The sequence below is a fragment of the Ilyonectria robusta genome (assembly GCF_021365365.1).
Source record: "Ilyonectria robusta strain PMI_751 chromosome Unknown BGZ61scaffold_6, whole genome shotgun sequence".
Taxonomy (NCBI): Eukaryota; Fungi; Ascomycota; class Sordariomycetes; order Hypocreales; family Nectriaceae; genus Ilyonectria; species Ilyonectria robusta.
The window spans coordinates 683,273-704,373 of record NW_025764440.1 but is presented as its reverse complement, the minus strand read 5'-3'; the positions used below and the strand labels follow the sequence as shown (position 1 = coordinate 704,373).

At 54.7% G+C, this 21,101-nt stretch overlaps 9 protein-coding genes across 9 annotated transcripts; 6 read left to right on the top strand and 3 right to left on the bottom strand.

Moving 5' to 3' along the window:
* The first annotated feature begins 5 nt into the window (after nt 1–5).
* BGZ61DRAFT_195759 (Dolichyl-diphosphooligosaccharide--protein glycosyltransferase subunit WBP1) lies at nt 6–1,917 on the top strand. The gene is made up of 4 exons (XM_046237853.1): nt 6–310; nt 391–501; nt 576–1,273; nt 1,333–1,917. The coding sequence occupies exons 1-4, from the start codon at nt 169–171 to the stop codon at nt 1,759–1,761; spliced, it is 1,380 nt and encodes a 459-aa protein (XP_046106697.1). The 5' UTR covers nt 6–168; the 3' UTR covers nt 1,762–1,917.
* A 558-nt stretch (nt 1,918–2,475) lies between these two features.
* BGZ61DRAFT_195751 (uncharacterized protein) lies at nt 2,476–3,500 on the bottom strand. Its single transcript, XM_046237852.1, has one exon. The coding sequence runs from the start codon at nt 3,400–3,402 to the stop codon at nt 2,650–2,652; it is 753 nt and encodes a 250-aa protein (XP_046106696.1). The 5' UTR covers nt 3,403–3,500; the 3' UTR covers nt 2,476–2,649.
* A 230-nt stretch (nt 3,501–3,730) lies between these two features.
* On the top strand, nt 3,731–4,518 carry BGZ61DRAFT_475795 (Isy1-like splicing factor; the record flags this gene model as incomplete). Its single annotated transcript, XM_046248729.1, has 2 exons — nt 3,731–3,733; nt 3,787–4,518. 2 exons carry the CDS (start codon nt 3,731–3,733, stop codon nt 4,516–4,518), a joined length of 735 nt encoding a protein of 244 aa, XP_046106695.1.
* A 4,700-nt stretch (nt 4,519–9,218) lies between these two features.
* Nucleotides 9,219–10,156, top strand: BGZ61DRAFT_195720 (uncharacterized protein). The gene has a single exon (XM_046237850.1). The coding sequence runs from the start codon at nt 9,324–9,326 to the stop codon at nt 9,939–9,941; it is 618 nt and encodes a 205-aa protein (XP_046106694.1). The 5' UTR covers nt 9,219–9,323; the 3' UTR covers nt 9,942–10,156.
* A 214-nt stretch (nt 10,157–10,370) lies between these two features.
* Nucleotides 10,371–12,757, top strand: BGZ61DRAFT_530357 (uncharacterized protein; the record flags this gene model as incomplete). Its single annotated transcript, XM_046253550.1, has 2 exons — nt 10,371–10,420; nt 10,498–12,757. The coding sequence occupies 2 exons, from the start codon at nt 10,371–10,373 to the stop codon at nt 12,755–12,757; spliced, it is 2,310 nt and encodes a 769-aa protein (XP_046106693.1).
* A 1,412-nt stretch (nt 12,758–14,169) lies between these two features.
* Nucleotides 14,170–16,064, bottom strand: BGZ61DRAFT_447525 (Alpha/Beta hydrolase protein). The gene has a single exon (XM_046245359.1). The coding sequence runs from the start codon at nt 15,948–15,950 to the stop codon at nt 14,376–14,378; it is 1,575 nt and encodes a 524-aa protein (XP_046106692.1). The 5' UTR covers nt 15,951–16,064; the 3' UTR covers nt 14,170–14,375.
* A 516-nt stretch (nt 16,065–16,580) lies between these two features.
* On the top strand, nt 16,581–17,648 carry BGZ61DRAFT_492311 (uncharacterized protein; the record flags this gene model as incomplete). The annotated part of the gene is made up of 3 exons (XM_046250539.1): nt 16,581–16,808; nt 16,870–17,176; nt 17,224–17,648. The coding sequence occupies 3 exons, from the start codon at nt 16,581–16,583 to the stop codon at nt 17,646–17,648; spliced, it is 960 nt and encodes a 319-aa protein (XP_046106691.1).
* Nucleotides 17,649–17,975: 327 nt separating this feature from the next.
* BGZ61DRAFT_530354 (uncharacterized protein) lies at nt 17,976–18,710 on the bottom strand (the record flags this gene model as incomplete). The annotated part of the gene is made up of 1 exon (XM_046253549.1): nt 17,976–18,710. One exon carries the CDS (start codon nt 18,708–18,710, stop codon nt 17,976–17,978), a length of 735 nt encoding a protein of 244 aa, XP_046106690.1.
* Nucleotides 18,711–20,177: 1,467 nt separating this feature from the next.
* BGZ61DRAFT_530353 (NUDIX domain-containing protein) lies at nt 20,178–21,068 on the top strand (the record flags this gene model as incomplete). Its single annotated transcript, XM_046253548.1, has 2 exons — nt 20,178–20,270; nt 20,334–21,068. The coding sequence occupies 2 exons, from the start codon at nt 20,178–20,180 to the stop codon at nt 21,066–21,068; spliced, it is 828 nt and encodes a 275-aa protein (XP_046106689.1).
* Nucleotides 21,069–21,101: the final 33 nt, after the last annotated feature.

Genomic DNA, 21,101 nt, shown 5'->3' with positions numbered 1-21,101 from the left:
ACACACGCTTGGCAAGGCTACGTATCCCTCAACGCAGCTCACCAAGCTCCCCCCGAGCTGTCCACGTCTGCGTCTGCGTATCCAGCGTGTTGCTTCCCAGAGACGCAATCGCAATCGCAACCGCAACCGCACCACCACCCAATCCCTTCGCGACCATCACAGCCCAAGATGCGGTCGCTCGTGAGTTTCGCGCTCCTGCTCTTTACCGCCCTGGTTTCGGCCCTGAGCTCTGCCGGCAACCGCCTGCTGGTCGTGGTGGACAACGTCGAGGAGAAGGATGCGTATTCCATCTTCTTTACCGATCTGGCTGGTAAGAAAGGCGTCCGCCATTGCGTTGCCGACGCATTGGTGTTTTGCATGTGAGACCACGGGGCTGATGTTTTGCGGTAGATCGTGGATATGAAATCACCTACGAGACGCCCAAGAGCGATGCGTTGAGCCTGTTCGAGCACGGCGAGAGGAACTATGATCACCTCATCTTCCTGCCCTCCAAGATCAAGGGTTCGTTACCTCCGGAGTCGCCTCGATTCCGCGACTGTGCTGGATATTACCGAGTTCATGCTGACTGGATACAGGTCTCGGCCCCAACTTGACCCCCAACATCCTCCTCGACTTCATCAACGCCGAGGGCAACGTCCTCCTGACCATGTCCTCTACCCACTCCGTCCCGACCTCGCTCGTTGCTCTACTCTCTGAGCTCGACATCTCGCTCCCCACTGAGCGAACTGGCTCTGTCGTCGACCACTTCTACTACGACACCATCTCCGCCCCCGAGACCCACGATGTTCTCGTCCTCAACTCCCCCCCGAACGTTCGACCCGGCCTCAAGAAGTACTTCGAGATCCCCGGCGCTGCCCTCACCCTCCCCCACGCCGTTGGCCACAGCCTCGGCTCCGGACCTCTCCTGACTCCTATCCTGAGAGCCCCCGCCACGGCCTACAGCTACAACCCCAAGGAGCAGGCCGACGTCGTTGACCCCGAGGACCTCTTTGCTGCCGGACAGCAGCTGGCCCTCGTCTCCGTCATGCAGGCTCTCAACTCGGCGCGCTTCACCCTCGTGGGCTCGGCCGAGATGCTCCAGGACAAGTGGCTCGAGACCAAGGTTGCTCGACCTCAGGAGAAGGCGCAGTACACTAGCAACCGGGAGTTCATGACTGCACTGTCGGCTTGGACCTTCAAGGAGCTGGGTGTCCTGAGAGTCAACAGCGTTGAGCACCATCTCGACGGCGATGAAGAGATCAACCCCAGCATCTACCGCGTCAAGAACGATGTGGTAAGTATTCTTAACCTTGTCCGTTTTTGTTGTCTTTAGTCCATCTAACACGCATGTAGTTCTACAAGATTTCCGTCTCTGAGTACGCTTGGCGCCGCTGGGTTCCCTTCCAGGTTCCTGAGGGCGACGCTTTCCAGCTCGAGTTCTCCATGCTTTCTCCCTTTGAGCGCCGAGACCTCGTCGCCGAGTCCGAGACCGCCCGTGAAACCATCTTCACCACCAACTTCACCCTTCCCGACCAGCACGGCATCTTCAACTTCAAGATCAACTACAAGCGACCCTTCCTGACCCACGTCGAGGATAAGCACACCGTCAGCGTCCGCCACATGGCCCACGATGAGTGGCCTCGCAGCTACGCCATCTCTGGAGCCTGGCCCTGGCTGTCTGGTATCGGAGTCACCGTGGTGGGCTTCGTGGCTTTCAGCGCCCTGTGGATGTACAGCCAGCCCGTCAAAACGACCCCGGCTGGTGCGAAGAAGACTCAATAAAGGAGAAATGGATCTGGGAAGGTGGATTGTACAATGTTTTGAGAGACGAGGGGCTCATGGATGAGCACTCGTATGTAGAGTAAGGACAAAAAATGGAATGACATAGATGCGCAGTTTCTCGTCTAAAGTATCAAATTGGGTTTCTTCATGAATTTGGATCACCTAGCCATCGCTTTGGGTCCAAAGAGGTTCCACAACGTCGAGGTTGGATTCATGGAATGCTACTTCAGTATCTAACGCAAAGCCTGCTTCCCTCGCTCAAAAGATTGCTCTGCGGGTGCGCCCCAGCCCGGATACAATAAAGTGATGCCCTCAGATTAGCTCTCTTGGGTTCTCAATGACAACCCGCGGTGTAGACCGAAGCCCTCGCAACCACCACAAGGATGGATGCCACCGCTGCTGCCTGCAAATTTGGCTTTTTGGTCCTGCATCATCACCGGGCATCTTTGTATCTCGAGCGTTTCCTCCTGTGTCCCCCACAACCTGAGTGAGCTCAGCCTGCTCCGATTGAAAACTATAACATTCTTGAATCACAAGCATCTTGCCAGCCCGCAAGCAACCATCTCTCACTTGCTTCTTGTACAGGGTCAGCTGTCTTTGAAGCGGTAGAGAAAGGGCAACTGTGGGTGAGAGACGACTTCTTCGTGTGTGGGGTGTCGGTCATTGCGGCTATGTGAGACTCGTCAGTGTTGTGGGGGGCAAAGGGGAAAGGGAACTCGGCCTGCTCAGATCTCTGTTCTTGGGAGGGTCACGCTCGCAAAGGGTGGTTTCAAGAGAAACCATCCCCAAGGAATCACCATGCTCTGGTGAGCGTTATCCTCATTGCAGGTGGGTGAAGCGGGAGAATGGTGGGGACGGGAGAGGGGTGAGGGGAGGGGGAGAGGGAATCTAGGAGAACTCCCAAACATCAAGTAACAGTTCAACGCCAAACGCCAAACTCCTGAGACATTGATAAATCCATAGCGATGTTTCCGTATTGATATTCCCATAAGGATGTTCCCCATACCAACATTGCCAGATCCGGAACGCCCAACGCCTTGAGGACAGAATAGGAATCAACTCAGAAAGGAATATAGAAAGCAGCAAATAAGGAAACGCAGAAGGGAATGCAGAAAGAAGAAGGATCAGAACAGTCCAGAACCGGGTAGTTTTGTCAGGATCCGCTGGGGTATTGACAAAGGTCCAGAAGGCTGAGATGTGGAACGAGAGAAAGCTGAGAGGAGATGAGCGAAAGGAGATGGGGGAGGGGCGAGTTTGACGATGAGAGGAACGGCGGAGGGGCTGTGATGGTGGACAGGAGGATGATAGCGAATGGTGGTAGGTGAGGGTTCGAGAGTGGGACGACATGATGAGAAGTGTGATGGTGGTGAAGGATGAGGTCGGGATTGAAGAAGGTGAGAAGATGAGAAGGTGACGAGAAAAGTCAAGACTTCTTGGGCTATGGGGATGGATGAAGGTGGATGGGAAAGGCGGATAGAGTAAAACAAGGAATGCTGTTCCTTGTTGTGATGGGTTATGTTCTTGGTTGTATGATGAAGAGGAAAGGAGGGAAATCCAGAGGCGAGTCGAGAAGTGGGCGGTTTTCCTTTGGAAGAAGTCATGGGGCGCAGCCGTAAACAAATGGGAGGCACGTAAGGTCATCGGGCCGTTGGCAGCTGGCAGAGCTGCGTTCACAGCTGCCAGCTCTGCTGTCTCGTTGACAGTGAATCATGATGGATGAACGAAGTTTGGTAGGTAGCTAAACTTGCTGGTCGCGGTTGAAACGCGTCGAGCTAGAGAAGGCTGAAAGAGCCAAGCCCCAGGTGTGGCTGAGCGCTGTGGCTGACACCCGGAACCTTGGGGCGCCGCTGTCATAGCGAGGCTGGGAAAACTTGAGAGTGGCACCCAAACCTCAACTTCTGGCTCGCCGTGCCACGAGACGTCTCCCTCCGCCCCATTCTACCTCGCCGACAGCTGAAATACCGTCAAAATGGTATGTACCTTTTATCGAGAAGCTCTTGGTCAGCTTGGCTAATCTCCCTGTAGGCTCGAAACTCGGAAAAGGCGCAGTCTATGCTGTTTCGCTTCCGCGAAGCCCAAGCAGCTGACCTCGGCATCATCGACGCCGGCCGAACGCGCCGCCCTAGGGTCATCACCGAAGTCGAAGCCATCCCCTCTTGCGAGAAATGGCGTGGTCAGGTCCTCAAGGAGATCTCGCGCAAGATGTCGCGGATCCAGGACCCCGTTCTGAGCGACTACCAGATCCGCGATCTCAACGACGAGATCAACAAGCTCATGCGCGAAAAGCACATGTGGGAGGTGCAGATACGGAATTTAGGCGGGCCCAACTATATGCGCGGCGGTGGCAAAATGTACGACGAACAAGGGCGCGAGATACCGGGCGGCGGCAAAGGATATCGGTACTTTGGGCGCGCACGCGAACTGCCCGGCGTGAAGGAGCTATTCGAAGCGGCGCGGAGTAAAGGCCAAGACGACAAACCGCTGGAGGACAGCAAGGACCTGCGGCGCAATGTGGATGCCGCGTACTACGGCTACGCGCCTGATGAGGAGGACGACAAGCTACTGGAGTATGAGGCCGAGAAGGAGCGACAGGCGGTGGAGCACATGATGCAGACCGGACCGAAGGGCACGCCTGATGGCTGGGAACCGCTCCCGGGAGATGCAGGCGACGGAGAGACATGGGAGTTGCCTACGTTGGATGAGGTGCATGAGGAGTTGATTGAGCGAAGGCGGCGGAAGTTGCTGGAGCAGCTGTGAGGGATGGACGAAGAGGATGGGCAGAGGAGATTTCACAAAAGTTACAACACCTGGACCTGGAGTCTTGAGCCGGTGTCCTGGCTTATTGGAGGGACAGCTGGACGATTCACGCCGACCAGTTCTGATGTGTCAAGGACATCTCACGCCGAGGACAAGTCGACTCCCCCCGCCGTGCAGCGGCCCAAGTCTCCCACCATTGAAACCTCGACAGGATATGGACGGGCATATGACTACGGTCATCGCCATGCTTATGCCAAGGCGGTGCTTCAGTCTTGCTTACTTGGTCAAAGACTGCGAATCACGGGAAAGATAAGAGGCACAAATCTACGAGGGATAATTGGATGACAAAGGAAGTGGCGGCCGTTTGCTTCTTAGGATGGCAGTGCAGTTTGGACTGCAGAGCGCATATGTATCAAGGTCCTGGCGTTTCGGGTTGAATTGATAGGTTGGGCCGGGCTGGCTCCTGGGGTATCGAATGCGAAAAGGAAAACATAGAATATGCGAATGCAACGATGACACAATGACGTTGCACCAGAGCGCAAGCGCCGCAGAACCACGGGGTTGTCCTGGTTCTCTCGCACATTATAAGATTTTTTGGGGGTTTCCCATCTTGTCTCTTTTCTGCAATTGGCTTGCACATCGCCATATCCCGTTTTCAACGGCCGCCACAAATCCAGCGAGTCGGGACGCGGCAGCACGCGAGGACGCGTCAAAACGGCCCGTGGGGTGAAGATCAACGCGAAGATCAGTGGATTGCACTGCAAAGGCGAAACCCTGGTGGCTTCCTTGGTCTCGTGAGGTACGAGAAGTTGGGATTGCGATTGTGAGAACTGCACTGGACGATTTGTTTCTGCGTTGTTTGGATTGTCGATCACAGGATTCCGGGTCCGGGAGCAAGAAGGCCGGGGTTGGTTGTTCAACTGGGGTGGTAATTAAGATGACCCCACCCCTTCATAAATTGCAATTCGTGAGTGGTCGCCGTAAGGCTGTCAAAAGCAATAAACTAGACGCATGAACCCTTTTGCGGGCGGACCAGGGCCGGGATGATGCCTGGAGATGAGTTTGTTTGTCGTCCGGTTTAAGTGAGCACAGGTACAATGGGAACTTGTGGCGGCATGGGGAGAGGATGCGGGCTTTGGGTAGTGCGAACGTGATATTGAGTTGTGCTGGGAATCATGGGAAAAAAAAGGAAAATGGCATACGGCCAACCAAGCCAAGGGTGATGGACGGGAGAATCGTCGTTTCAGGGTCAGCCGTTGTTTCAGTTGGTGCGATCGCCAGAGGCAAAAAGACGATCGTCACGCTGCCCTGTGACGGGTAGCCTGTCGGGGGCGGAGAAGGGGAGCCGGATGGACAGTCAGATTTGATCTCACCAGTTTCTCGTCATCCTCTAGGTACGTAGGTAGTTTATGTACCCGTTGGCATTGTGGGGCAAGCCGCCTACCAACCTCGTCCCGAGGTTGGTCCGGAAACCCTGTGTCAGCCGGGAAAATGTGTGTCAACGTAAGCTGCTGCCTTCAAGCTGTAAAATCATCAATTTCAGGATCTTTATCTTTCAGACTTTATGACAGAGTCATTTAAAAAGGAAATAAGCCGTAACTAGGCTCGTTGGAAAGCTACGAAATAGCTGAAAACACACGAATTGACAGAAAATAGCGGAAATCACATTTTCGGCCTCAATTGCGCCGCCTTTTCCTAGGGCCTGATTCTGGCTGCCGATCAGGATCCTGTTGACGATGTGTTGTCTCCGCCTTCCTAGTAGCCTGATCGTCACGAAATTCCTTCAGCATCTTCTTGATGTTATCGTATCTGCGTACTGTTGGCATTAGGTCGGGAAGTTGTGGTGTTGTGATGTTATCGTCATCGGCGTCATCGACTAGATCCAAGGCACTAGGGGGCGGCGATGATGTTATCCCTGGAGGCGTTGTAAGATCAGGAATTTCCTCGCCGCCTAGGTCACTGAACCCTATGAGATTGACTTCATCATCTTCATCGTCTTCCTCTTCTTGGAGCGGTCCTGTGAGGGTGAATTCGACGTCATCATCATCATCAGGCCAGGCACTCTGATCCATCGCGATAATCGGTCTTGCGGCACGGCGGGCTTGTTCTTGGGCTTCAGAAAGTGACTTCTTTGGCCGCTGGCTAAGGGAGTCATTATGATGCTTTCGATTTGCTTCGAGGTCTTTGTATCGGTCGAGGTGGCCGGTCTCTTCGAGCCACTGGTTCCAAGTTAGTCTCGGCAGATAACTGACTCCCCGGGACTGAATTTCCTGCCGCCAAGCAGCCTTGAGAGCCCTTATCTCCTGAAGAATGATAGATCTGCCTGACCGCAGTTGAGAACGCTGTTCCTTGGCCTCTGCTGCTGCCATAGCTGCTTCATGTTGAGCCCGAATCTCAGGAAATCCAACACTTGTGACGAAGTCACCACTTGGCCGTACGCGCTGGCCGGACCTCCTTCTTTTCCCGTATTTCTCGATACGATTAAGCCGGTGTGAGGCAACGGCCTCACGTTCTCGATGCAGCAGTCCCGCCTCAGTCACAACGTCGCGGATGTTGGCGATAGCTTTAAGGGTTGGGGAGCTCATGACCTCCTGGTACCGCCTGTAGATCCGCTCTATCTGGTCTTGAGCATCCTGAAATCGAGTCTCTGAAGGCAACATCTTAAGAACAGACGGATGGATCGCATTTCGCTCTCTGCGGTGCTTGGCGAGGATGCGGTTGATCACGGGCTTCGAAGATGTGGGCCAAATACCGGCTTTTTCGAACCCTGACATGATGTTATGTCTCTTGAAGCCGTCTTTATAGATCCTTGAGAATGCAGAGGCGAAGTCTTCGCGGGAAAACGTTATGTTGCCTTCCCGAATAGACTTCCTAAGTTCCTTCTGATGTGAGTTCTTCATCGGCTGAAAAACACCAACATCAAGCGGCTGCGTGAGGTGTGTTGAGTGTGACGGCAACACGCAAATGATGATATCAAATTGAATGCAATACTGAATAGCATCGAAGCCTAGGTGGCCGGAGAAGCCGTCGATTACGAGAAGTCGGTAGATTCTATCCTCATCATTACGAATAGCGGGAGGCGCTGTCAATGTGATGTGTGGCGATGAGGCATCTCGAAGCCATTCATCGCAGCCGAACCACTCTGTGAGAGTTACTCCTTTCTGCTTAGCCTTTGTAGAAGCAAGCCAGGAAAACGCATTGAAGTGATGAAGCCATTCGAACGTGATATGTTGGTTGCTGAAGCCGGTATCTGACTGTGCGATCCTCATCCCTGGGATAGCATCTATGTTGGCCCAAGACGTTGTTGCTAACGCCTTGAAGATCAGCCAAGGAGGGATACTATCCCCAACCGCATTAGCACACCCAAGTTGTGTGCAAGACTCACGGTTCGAGGGATCAACAACTTCATAGCGTTGTGACCGCGTGGTGCGGACCACGAGGACTTGGATCCGTTCTCGAAGGCATCCGATGCGAATACCGCACTCGTCTTCATTCCAACACTCTGAAGGACCGATATCGTGGTCACAGATAACTTCCTGAAGGTTGGAGAAGAACTTCTTGATGTCTTTGACGTCAGAAACTTCAAATGCTTTGCGTGCCTTATCTATGCCCTTGAGGAATGACTTCCTGAGCTCGAGATGACGACCACGGAAGTCTGAGTACCAGGACTTTGACATATGATCTTTCTCGATGCCTCTAGAATGCAGGAATTGTAATGCAGTCTCTTCAATTTGTGACTTTTCTGCTGCAAAGCCGGATCTTTCCCACCAGATGATGTACGCAACCAGGGCGGATTCTTCAGAGGCTGTCAGAAGCGGCGGACGGCCGGGAGGCTTCGGAGGAACATAAGATGATGATGACCTCTTAGCAGCACGTCTAACGGCCTCTCTATTCTCGTCAATTTGGTCTGCAACAGCGCGCAATGAGGGTGGTGATGCAGCAGCTTTGGCGGCACTTCGTGTGTTATACGGCGTATTTGGATTGAGTGCAGCGAGCACCCGTCGTGTCAGATCGGCCCGATCTTTATCTGACGGGTTCCTCAGAGGCTGTTTTACTATAGGAATGCCGCGTCTGCGAGGCATCTTGTGGTTGCGCGTGGTAGATCTGAAAAGACGAAAATTTGGTGTGATTTTGGGCTGCGGTTGATGAAGGTCAGGCAGGATTTAGTGACACATAGTTTCCCGGCTGACACAGGGTTTCCGGACCAACCTCGGGACGAGGTTGGTAGGCGGCTTGCCCCACAATGCCAACGGGTAGTATTAGTACCCGTGTACTATGTAAGGAACAGTCAGTACGGGGATGTGACCTTCACAAGCGCTGACCTCTCCCCCTTGTCTGCTCCCTCACCTGGTTCCCCTGGCCCCCCCAGGATGGAATCCCTGGCCACGAGCTGCCGGTTCGGGCGTGGATAGGCCACCTGAGCGCCGCCTACGGGGGAGAACTGGCACAGTGACGGTGGTGGTGCTGCCCCCTTTTGGCGCTGGGTGCTGCGTTTCTCTGGCGGAGGAATCCCAGGGTCTCGGGCGTGGCAATCCGGCCTTGGGACGACAGGTCCCCTATTTCGCATGCAAGGTACCGGCACGGAGTTCCCCATCGGCCGCCCGAACTGGCTGGGATACGTCCCGTCCCCGTCTAGTTTAGGCCTCTGAGGGGGGGACCTGGCTCATTTCTGGGCCATTTCTGGTCCGGTGCTTTTGGGGAGAGTGGTGGGAAGTGGAGCGAAAGTGATGAACATGCATGCTCGTGGCTCCCATTCTCGCCGGGCAGCCTGAGCCTGAGCCTGGGCTTCATCGTGCCGCCCTGGAATGCCCTCTCTCCCTCTTCCTTCTTCCTCTCCGCCTCCTCGTCTTCGTCCTGGATCGAGACCGACGACAGCGAGTGGCTGTGGCATTTCACACACCCTCTCTTGGCCCCCCTCTTCTCGCCCGCTCGCCGCTGCCGTCCGGCATTTGCGCCAATCCGACCTCCGTTCCAAGGCGCAGCCATTCCCTTGCAGCCAGTCCCTTCCGGCTTATTTTTGTCTTTTTTGCTCCAGAAACAGCAACAACGCACGCCTAAACTCCAGCGCCTGTGGCAGTGTCATCAGCGGCGTCTGGTTATCGACCGCTCCCACAGTCCTTATTTCTTTGCCATTCCCCCCCCTCCCGTCTGCGACAGCTCTTTTCCGCGATCTTTTTCGATCCCTCCGATCCTTGATTTCCCATCTATTATTTCCTGCAGTTCTTTTTTTGGTCGACATCGACGAGGTGGTTGCGCTCGGATTTCAGCTCTTCAATCTCGACCCCGCGACGGCGCTGGTCCAGCCCCTGAGCAACCTCTTTAGCACCGCCGGCCCTGGAACTACCTATTATTGCACCTGGCTCCTTTCCAGCCGGTGCCGAGACACGATCAAAGGAAAAATACACGACGAAAAACTCAACTGAGACAGAAACCTGGCTTGATTCCCGGTCCCGAATCATCATCACCGTGACTCCATCTTCGTCATTCCATTCTCGCCTCTTCATCTTCCAGCTCTCACTCTCATTCCCGGAACACCGCTAAGCGGGCACCGGGCATCGGGCTTCGTGCACACACCACCCACCACCTTGGACGACACCACCAACACGACACTCTACGCTACCATACGCTACCGACACTATTTCTGTACGATTAAATCACCACCAACCTAACCTAACCCCCGGCAATCTGCGCCTCGTGCGCATACGCCTCCTCGTTAAACCGGGCCCGTTCCCCAGGTCTTGACGAATCTGGGCGAGGGTTAGAACACCAAAAGAAGGACTGCCAGAAGAACAAAGTGGGCTTCGCATGCGCATCCACTCGCCCGCCCCAGCTGCCTTCAACATCCTCTCGAAATGGTCTCCTTCTTCGGCCTCAAGCTTGGGGGTGACAAGAAGAAGTCCCAGTAAGTATCTGCGCTCTCCTTTCGCCTCCCTCATTTCGTCATGAAGCCACATTCTCCTAACCGCACAATGCCTCTAGCGACAAAGACAAGGACAAGCACAAACAACCCTCGCGATCCATCCAGCACTTAAACGACCAAGGCAACCCCAGGGAATTGAACCGCCTAACAAACAACTTTTCTCGCCCAGGCCGTCCGGATACCGCATCTTCTACCCACGATCCTACTCAATGGCGCGCCCCGTACATAGGAGGCGGAGGCGCAGCGTCCTCTATGGTTGACCTAGCTGCGCCCCGAGCTCCTGGCCTCGGAAGCTCACGATTCCACTCGTCAGACCTCAATATTAACACCCGCTTCAATGGCAGCTCCACAAGCCTCGCCATGCCAGCACCGATTGGAAGCCCTGCTGCGAACAGACCTGGAACCCCCACGAGACCCGGTACGGCAACCTCCAAGAAGACCGAATGGGACAACCCCTTCCATGTGCATTTCGGCGGAAAGGACTCGGCGGGCAACACACCCATATCCCCGACTGCAGGAAAGAATTCCCTGGAGCAGTTTGAATTCGGCATCGCGGCCAACCATAGCCGAGACACGAGCAATCCAGCAATCACCGGATATCCCTCCCCGCCGCCGTCCATTCTCAGTGGCGATCAGCCCTTTTCTCCTATAAACCCGGACGGCCGTCCCTCCAGCAGTCGACGCAATGCCCCGAGTGCCTTGCGCAATGTCGAAATCACCGGCCCAATGGCGCTGCCTAGCCCAGCGGCATCCGTGGCCCGTACGAGTGAGGATGTCTGGGACATACCCGTGATCCGCAACGTCCAGGCCAAGCGCGACACCCTTACATTCCACACCCCGCGGAGGCAGAGCTTTTCCATGGAAGTCGACGATGTGGACAAGGGCAAGGGTAAGCCGATGGTGGAGGGACTGGCAGGCAATTTCACTGCCTTCGACTTTGGCGAAACCGTGAGGAGAGGAAGCGTGAGCAAGAACAGTCTGGAGGCGCCCAGCATCGACAGCATTAGCCCGACTGGCGGCGTGGGGCCACGGCCGTTTGGAACTGCGAGAACTGCCAGTCCCCTTCGGTCAATGCAGTCGACGCCTTCATTATCGAATGAATCGAGAACGACCAGGGAACGGAACACCAGTGACGCACCGTCCTCGTTGTCCGCACTGTCATCGACTCAGGAGTCCATCGGCCGCCGGTCCCCGATACCACCGGCTCAACCCACCTTTGCCGCCCAACCACAGCAGCTTGACCTCCTCTTCCGTCCGATACAAGCGGAACCAACATCTCCCGTCCCGGCGCCGCCCAAAACCACCAACATCCGAACAAACAACGCCCCTCCAGCTTCCGCCTACGGAGTACACCCGGGTTACATGTCCCGTCCTCTCGACCCTCCGCCCCGTGGGTTCCGGCCCCGTACCGGCTCGGACTCACGCCGCCGACCACCTCCCAACGGTCTCCGCGTCCCACCATCCCTGGTCGACCGGTCAGCTGGTGGCAGCATCAGCAGTCTCAACAGTAGCAGCAGCGCCGGCAATCTTCGTAGCCCTTACGGCCCTCCCCCTGATGAGGGCAGCTACCTGCGTGCTGAGAGTTCACCACGACCACCCCCTGAGGCTCGTGCTCAAAGTCCTTTCACCCGCCCGACACCTGAGGGAGATTTCCCTATTCAAAAGGGTCTTCCCCGTGGACGACGACCCCCTGCTTTAGAGGGCCTTTCACCAGAGCCTGGTGGTCTGGGGCCCAGGAAACAGCAGCGCCAGCGTCCTATGTACCCTCCTCCGAAGGCTCAGCCCTCACCCACGAGCGATTCCATGTCCAAGAACGGTGCCGATGACCACGGCTACACGCTTCCCAATTGGAATGACTTCGATCGCGCCTCTCCTCATCGATCCGCGATGCCTGCTCCTCTCTCTCCCTTCCGCACCGACTCACAACTTCCGCAAACACCCCCTGCCGACGACGGCAACCGCCGGCCTCAGTTTACCTCTTCTCCCATCTCCCCGAAACCTCCCAGTCTCCCCTCGCCGTCATTCTCCTCGCTCCAGACCTCCATCTCAAGCTCCAGCGAGACCCTCGCCAAGACCTTCGAGACGGCTGTCGACCACATAACCGTCAATGATTACAACTACCCCCGCAATCGGCCCCTGATCTCTCCGGTCATGGGCGACTTCTCCCGCCCCTTGAGCCCTGCCAATACCCGCATGGAAGCCAAGAAGGCCCCTCCACGCCCAACCCCCATCACTCTCCCTCCGTCCAAGGGCACGGAGCGGGACAGGAGCCGTACGCCGACGGTCGCCGTGGACCAGTTTAATCCCGGCTTTATCTGACCGACCTAAGCACGATGAACGAACAACTGGGAGTTCAGTGAGATGAGTTGGATGATACCTTGATGACAAGATGTGGACATGCAATTTTTTGGCTAAAGCCTCTCCTTGTGGCCCGTGTATGAGTTTCTCTTGGGCTAGCGAATATCTTCTGTGTTGGATATACTGTACATAGCGTTGGATTTTATTTTTCTTGTACATAACTGCCAGGAAGGCAATATTAGTGATAATGTGTAAGGGAAGGTAATGTTATTGGCTTGTGGCTGAGGAACCCTCTTTAATCGGCCGAGCTTGAACTTCAATGGAGAACTCCATACAACTACCAAAGCATCCTCAAATCTTTCTTGACCGTCTCCCTGGGTACTAGGTAACTAAGGCATATCCTGCCACTCAGCTTTCTAAGTTATGAGTTGTTTTAGTATGCCGCTAGGTTAGATTCCGTATGAACGTGGTAAGTTAGGGACTTACACAACAGCCAAATTGGGGACAACATTCTACATGGACACAAGAAACCTCTATCAGGGCATACCGTCATGTCCCGGCTCTTTCTATTAAGGGAATTGCTAATCCTAGCTCGGAAAATATGCTAAAAGACCAATGTAAACCTTCATGTTAACGAAGAGATGAAATGGAGCAAGAAGATCTGCACGGTGAGGGTAAGGTTTGGCAAAAGTTTCGAGTGAAATAAATGAGATGCGTAGTATTTGACTGCGGTATCTCTAAAGAGGGTTGGCCAATTTGCATTCTGTCGTCTTGGAGGTTACGTAAATAATTATTGTTTGCTAGGATAATTAACCAGTCGTGTGATCTTTCGTAAGGAATAGAGGCGAGACACCAAGCTACTTCAATGACTGTATTCAACAACATCTGCTACAAAGTCCAAATTGTGATATAACAGATGCTGACGTGCTGGTTGCAGTGAATATAGTCTCTCATCTTTTATTAGAGTTCCACTTAAGCATAACTTCCGAGGAGGCGATATTTTCTCTCAATTCAGTATGTACCTAATCTCGATAAATGGTAGATCGAATATAGAGCTTCCTCAGCGGCTTCATGTCGGCACAATCTAGGTTTATAAGAATGACGATGGAGCTTTATTGTCTGATGTTCACCATTGGCGTGAAGTAACGAGACAATGAGGCGCGATGTAACAGTTTGAAGCCGCTATTATCTACACTGTGGTATTAAAAATATAACAGAGCCGAGACATTCGACTCTCACTTACTTCTAAAACGTGGTGCTGATGAGTGTCTGTCCGTCTCGGATTGCAATATAGTGTGCTTGTCCATTTGAAACGTCGTCTTTTCTGCATTTTGGTATCATTTACAAGGTGAAGATAAAGGAAGGGAAGCCGAAATCACAGTTAGCCAACCTGGGCACGGCACTCGTCAAACACCAAGGTATTAGATCGAGATCTGGAAGTCATGGATTTTATTTATCCTCCGTTCTGCCTATTTTTGTTTTGTCCCGTAAAAACTCCGTGGTGATGCAAGCCCCCTCGCTCCCAAAATAAGTAAGTACAAACCTCGCCTCGTATCTTCATCACATCAAAAAAAGCACCGAGTTTCAGGTCCAGTGCAGTGTATGCCCCTTTCATGGCGGAGCTGGCAGTCACAACTGTCTAGTCCAGGAACAGCCTGAGGTTGCCGCCAATGTGCTTGAGGTCAAGGAGGAATGAGTCGTGTCCGAACAAGCTCATCTCCTCGCTCAACTCCATGTGCGTGACGTTGCGGTTGCCGGCGAGGCGGACGGCCTCGGCGACCTCGCGCTGCTGCCAGGCAGGGAATAGAATGTCGCTGGCGACGCCCATGACGAGCGTTGGGGTGTCTCGCAGCGGGGCAAGGCCAAGGATCAGGTCCTCAGGCGGGCGCGAAGAGCCCGGGATCGGTGTGTCGGTGTCGTCAATGTGCGAGCCGGGTTGCTCCTCATAGGGCTGAGAGGGGAGGGTCAGGCTGCAAGCGGCTTCCGGGATGGTGGAGGCGACTCCAGAGGCGAGCTGCTGTTCGCGCTGGGAGCGGCGTTCGTGCGTGGCGAGTTGGTTCTCGCGGCCAAGGTCGAAGAGGTCCATGGCTTTGCTAACGTAGAGCAGGCTGTTGGGGTCGTGGTTGAGGCACCACTTCTCGCCGGCGTGGTCGAGGTACGTCTCGACGAGGAAGTCCGGGCACAGCGCCGGAGGTTTGCTCGGGTCCGCGCGCCGGCGGCCGAAGCGCTGCTCCCACTCCGGGCCGGAGCGGTAGGTGACGGTGGCAATCTCGCGGGCCAGCTTCATGCCGGCGTGGGGCGGGACCTGGCCGTAGTAGAAACCGCGGTTCCAGTTGGGGTCCATCATGAGAACCTGGCGCTGGGTGTGGCGCATGGCGATACTGTAGGGGTGGCTACGAGCGCAACCGCTGATGGAGACAATGCGACCAACGCGCGAGGGGAAGAGCACACCGGCGGCGAGCGACTGCATGCCGCCCATGCTGGAACCGACACTGGCGTATAGCTTGTCGACACCGAGGGAGTCCAACAAGCGGAACTGGGCGCGCACCATGTCCTGCATCGTCAGGATTGGGAACCGCGTGGCGTAACGCTCGCCATTGCCCGGGTCGATGCTGCTTGGCCCTGTAGAGCCATAGCAGCCGCCGATGACGTTTGTGCAAATAACATGGTACTTGTTTGTATCGAGGGGTCCCCCGGGGCCGATGAACTTCTCCCACCAGCCGGGCATGGGGTTGGCTTCGGTGGAGTGGGCGTGCGACGAGGCCGAGAGGCCGGTGTGGAGGAGAATGACATTGGACTTGTCGGCGTTCATCTCGCCCCAGGACTCGTAGGCGATGTTGAACTCGGGAAGCGTGCCGCCCCAGTCAAGTAGCAGGGAGTCTTTGCAGTGGTAGTTTTGCGTGGCGCCGGAAGTGTACGAGGGTTCGGGGCCGCTGAAGTCGGTGCCAAACTCGGTGTTGACGGTCTTGCCGGCGCCTAGCTTCGCAGATCGGGTTTCGAGGGCGTCGAGGCAGGGGAATGACATGGCTGGATTCGAAGCGGCGCCGGACTTTCGGGCGGGCGAGGAGTGAAGCTGGCGGGTTCCATTGATATTGACTTGGGAATTTCGCTGAGCTTCGAGGATGCGTGGACGAGCGCCACTAAGACTTCTTTGTGACGAGAGGATGGTTCGAAGGCCGCGCCCCGTCGCGACGAGGGTCCGGGAAGACTTCATGGCGATATGGAGGGTAGAGGGATCGGAGATGCAAGAGGAAAAGAACAATTGGGTGCCATGGAGTCAGAAATGCAGTGTTTGTAATCGTTGCGCGGAGAGCTTTCGGCTTCTAAGCGTCCACGCCGACGCCGTACCCGGCCGATGCATCCAAGGTGGGGCAAAAAGCACGGCTACCGGGTCCGCGTAGATGACGCCATTTCACGTGCAGTGATCCCTGCGTATCGATAAGCATATCATGTCGATAAGATAAGGCCTGGCGGGATCCACCCACAGGCACCCAGCATTCCGTGGCTCCATGCATTGACGTCAGCACTGTTTACGTACGTCACACTCCATCTCGTGGTCCTACATCAACTTCAAGTCCAATAAACTGCTGCCTCACCTGTCTTCTCGCTTGCGTGGAACGCGTCATCTTTTACTGAGCCCAATATCTCAACCTTGAATATAACTCCTCCTCTCTCCTTTGAGTCCTTTCTCCTCTCTAGCTTACTCTCGCACATGCTTCTTTATCTCGCCATCTTCTTCCTGAGCTACATCATCATGGCCAACATCCTCCCCCATGCCGTGATCAACAGCCTGAAAGATATGGAACTTCAGGGAGGCGCCAAGCCAAGTGGTGATAGTGATCCGATGGATAGTGATACGAAGGACAGTGCTGCTTTCAGCCCATCCCCTATCGACATTGTTGTGGTCAGGATCATGCTTGCGCGGGGTCTAAAGCTACCCACTGACTTGGTCAACGTTATATTCGACCACGCCGAGTACTGGGCTCACTCGAGCAACGAAATCGATTACATCGCTGAGCATGGTGACCCTCTGAGCATCTTAGGAAAGAGTCGCACCAACAACAGGCTTGTGGTGAGTTGTAGAACCGAGAGCGCACTAATGTTTTAAGCGCCGCTACTGACATGTTTCATAGCTTCGAGCATTTCCTGTTGGTTTGACGGGATTGACAGACGCGAACGAAAGGGACCTTGCCGAAGAGCTGGCGTGGGACAAGAATGAGGCCAAGCCACTACCGCTCAGTAGGGAGCATGATCCCAAATACTTCAAGCGGCTGCCAAAGTATCCTATGCCGACACTTGTCAGACCTGTCCGCAAGATTGTCTTTTCTATCCGCAGCGCAGACCAAGGATGGGGAGGTGAACTTGGGAACCGGGGAACATACAAGGGCGCTTGGAGCTGGTTCGAGGCCGGCTTAGAGAGATTCGACGCCGATCAGACTTGTGAGTCGTCCCGCTAACCGTAATATGGAAATTACTAACCGTGCAAGGCACTCCCGACTGCACGTATGACGTCCGATTCAAGTCATCCTTGTCCAAAGAATCCCCACTACCTGTCTGTGGTCTACGACCTCTGAATCCTGAGATCGAGCCTATCCCTGAAGGGAATGGCAAATTCCAGTACAAGCATCCGATCAATCACATCGAATCTCTGGTAGTCCAGCGCAACATGACAGCAACGAAGGACCCTCAAGACCATGAGATTACATGGTCGTATCTGGACAATATCCGGAGCGATTCGTCCGAGGCCAAGGAGATTGATGAGCTGCAGGGCAGGGGGAGGGAGACCCTGGATGGATCATTCGTCAGGGATTTGAAGCTGGGAGACGTGGTTACGCTATGGGCGAAGGCGAGGTTTCCGGGCTGGAAAAACAACGTCGAGAAGGTCAAGATAGATGTGTACTGGGCAGTTTAGGTTGGGGTGTTTATATGAGTTCAGCTTTCAACACAAGAAGTCAATTTTGATGGATAAGATTGGAGCTTCAGAGATGGATCTAGGTATTCGAGGTGAGAAAGAATTTACACGCGAGTCAAATTTCCGGATCGATCTAACTTGGCGCCGACAGTCCCTTCTCCAAGTTTGAAAACCCATGTTCCATCCCTTTAATCTCCTAGATCACCAGTAATTCTACAGCTTCTAGTTAACATGGAGTCACCTCCAACACACCAAAGAAATGAATAAGAATCTACACCGAATCTCTCAACCCGTCTCTGACTCCCAACAAATAATCACCCTCTGTGCTCACAGGAGAGCTGCTCCCTCCTGAGGCTGAATTTCAATCAAGTTGCCATCGGGATCGTTGACAAAGATCAGCGGCTTATTGAAGGGGATCAGGACTCCCAAAATCAAATCGCGTTCAGCTTGAGACAGCTGCGCAATCTTCTCAGGGGAGAGGCTGGTGGCAGTGGCAATGTCGCTGGGCACCTTGAGGTCGTCGTCGGTTCTCTTGATGATTTCAATACCGGGGTACGCGTCGAGTCTTGCCTGGGTGGCTAGGATATCAGGCACAACCATGCCGATGTGGCCAAAGGTGTTTGCGACTCTGGTAGACGCAGGGAGGCTGTTGTCGGGAGTGTCGAGGTGGACCAACTCAAGAAGTCCCTCGGCGTTGTTCTTCTCTCGGTTCAGCTCCTCGGCCGTCTGGTAGCCGGTGCCGTTCTTGCCGCCGTGGCTGTGGCCCATGTACGTGACGGAGAAGTGCTCCGAGACATGAAGGGTAAAGATGTGTCGCAGGCCGAAGATTTCGGTGTAGAAGTCCATGCTCGCTGTGAGGTTCATGACGTTGAGGCAGAGATGGTTGATGAAGTAGCCGGTGGTGGCTGGATCAGATGCGATGTCACTGCCGACCTCAGGGAATGGGTAAGTCGATGTTCCGTTGGTAGGGACGGATCGAACGCATCCCAAAGTGGGCGAGACGAAGTGGCTGGCAGTCAGGAGCGCAGACGCCGCGAAGGAACTGGAGAGTAGTCGAACCATGATTGCAGAATGTGTAGTTGGTGTAGTTTGTGCGTAGGTGAATGGGTTGAGAGAGGAGGATGAGTTGATGGTGGTGATGAGCCTGAGAGAATCAAACGATCTGTTGATGAATACAGCTCTCTTTATATGGCGAGATCATTCACAAGCGTGAAGATCAAGGCTGAGTCCAAACCCCAGAGCTTCTCAGCCTCCCATGACGAAATCATCATGAAGGCCCATCATCACCATCCCCCTGCCATGATTCATCCTGGATCCTTTGTCCCAAGTCGCTTAAACGAGATTGTTATCCAAGTAGGGCTGTGGCAAAACAAAGCGGTAAGGACCGTTGAGTGGAGGGTTGTAAGTGCCCAGCATCCATCGCGGGGACAGGCACTTTGGAGGTGATCCTTCGTGGCAATGCCAAGGACTCTCTCCACACTTTTGACACAACACTGCCCAGAGCTGAGGCTATTCCTCTTCTGACCAAATAGCCGGATCTCGCCAATCCCGACCCATAGGGCTTAGATCGCAGCCCGTGCAATGATGCGATTTTCGACTCCAGCCAAGCATACCGCTGTTTTTTGATTTTTTACAGGAATACCAGGAATACTTGATATGAGACGGATGAACAGGAATAAACTTGAGACACTGGGAAATCCTTTGAGCGCGGCCTGCAAACCGGTTTGCTGGGACAGATTGGGTCTGCTGGATTGTCGATTTGATCCCGGCCCAGTGAGCAGGGATGTCTTGAACCGGAAGACGAGATGGAGATCCGCCGTCGACCTTCGGTCCCGAAAAAACGGGCGAGCGCGAAAGCCGAGGACAAAGACGCGACCAGTTCAACCCGAGCGCTTGGCACCGATGGCTTGGGTGTGTAACGCGAGCGATTGACGCCGGGTTCCCAATACTTTGGCCTAGCACATTAGAAGGGTGGGCGTCTATACTGCCACGTGTAGTTTTCATCAAGATATTATACTAATAATTTCCTTCCTGTCTTTTGGAGTTTGGGTTTGCCAATTGCGGTCAGAAAGAATTTTCACAAATAGTTGTCAACCTCTCCGATAAGACGAGGCTATTGAGAGAGGCTGGGACAACTTGCTCCAAACAAGGACACCCGATCGAGGGATGGGAGAACCCTAAATGTCACGAATAAAACAGGTTTCATCCTCGCCGTATCCGCGTTTTGGAGCGCAAATTCAGGGCAAATTCATGGATTGAGGTGGTGATATGTGCGCTGTTGGTTCAGGTTCGCTGCGATGTGGTTTGGTGGCTGAGTCGTTAATTTTGACCTTTATTTTGACGACCAGTCAGCACAAGAGCTTCATGATTCGTTGTCCTCATCACATTCATCGACGCAGACGCATCACATAACACATGCCTTTGCGCGAAATGAGATACATCACGTATGCAACTACAATCCTAAGCTTCTTTCCAGCATCACCTCGACCGCTCTGTCTGCTGCCACGCTCCAATTCGCTGATCCGTGCGATGTCGACCACGACGCTCACGTCCCACAATGTTCCGCTCAACCTGCCGGATGGACTCTCGCAGGATCAACTCCTGGTCTTTAGGCCATTCAATGTGGGTGGAGATGCTCTTCCCGGGTACCTGCACAGACAGGGGACACTCGCTAATGCCTCCCAGAGCTGGATCGCCACCTTGACCAACTCGCTGCGCCTCCAGTCCAACGCAGCTCACCCATTCCACGCGGACCCGTACGCCCTGCGTGCCGTCACCATCCAGTCCTACGACTACTTTGGCGGCGGCCGCCTCGGCTTCGTCAAGCTCGCGGCAACCGTCTCCAACTCGGCGGGCGAGTCGCTGCCCGCCATTGCGCTCCTCCGCGGCCCGAGTGTCGCGATGCTGGTGATGCTCATCCCCGACGATGCGCCTCCCGACTCGGACGAGCGCTACGTGGTGTTGACCGTCCAGCCCCGCATCGCGGCTGGCAGCCTTGGCTTTGTGGAGCTACCGGCTGGCATGGTCGATGACGAGGGAAGCTTCAAGGGCGTCGCCGCCAAGGAGATCGAGGAGGAGCTGGGGCTCACCATTCACGAGGACGAGCTTACCTGTCTTAGCGAACTTGCTGCCCCGCAAGAAGAGGCCGGCGGTGAGGGCCTGGCCAAGGCCATGTTTCCCAGCGCGGGCGGCTGCGACGAGCACATCACCATCTTCAGCCATGAGCGGCGAATCCCACGGGACCAACTGCAGGAGTGGAGCGGGCGGCTGACGGGCCTGAGGTCGCACGGGGAGAAGATTACTCTAAAGGTGGTTCCTATGGAGGATGCATGGAAGGCGGGCGCTCGTGATGCCAAGTGTCTCGCCGCCCTGGCCCTCTGGCAAGGTCTCCAGCAGGAGAAGAAGCTGCCATCGCCCTAGCTTTGCCCCGTCTACAAGGTCTATCGCCTCAAC

Excerpts from the sequence above, each read along its gene's own strand:
- BGZ61DRAFT_195751 (XM_046237852.1), bottom strand. The coding sequence starts at position 3,402 with ATGACCTTACGTGCCTCCCATTTGTTTACGGCTGCGCCCCATGACTTC.
- BGZ61DRAFT_195720 (XM_046237850.1), top strand. The coding sequence starts at position 9,324 with ATGCCCTCTCTCCCTCTTCCTTCTTCCTCTCCGCCTCCTCGTCTTCGT.
- BGZ61DRAFT_195759 (XM_046237853.1), top strand. The coding sequence starts at position 169 with ATGCGGTCGCTCGTGAGTTTCGCGCTCCTGCTCTTTACCGCCCTGGTT. Across the intron at positions 502-575 it reads CCTGCCCTCCAAGATCAAGG|GTCTCGGCCCCAACTTGACC; the intron begins GTTCGTTACCTC and ends GACTGGATACAG. Across the intron at positions 1,274-1,332 it reads ACCGCGTCAAGAACGATGTG|TTCTACAAGATTTCCGTCTC; the intron begins GTAAGTATTCTT and ends ACACGCATGTAG.
- BGZ61DRAFT_447525 (XM_046245359.1), bottom strand. The coding sequence starts at position 15,950 with ATGAAGTCTTCCCGGACCCTCGTCGCGACGGGGCGCGGCCTTCGAACC.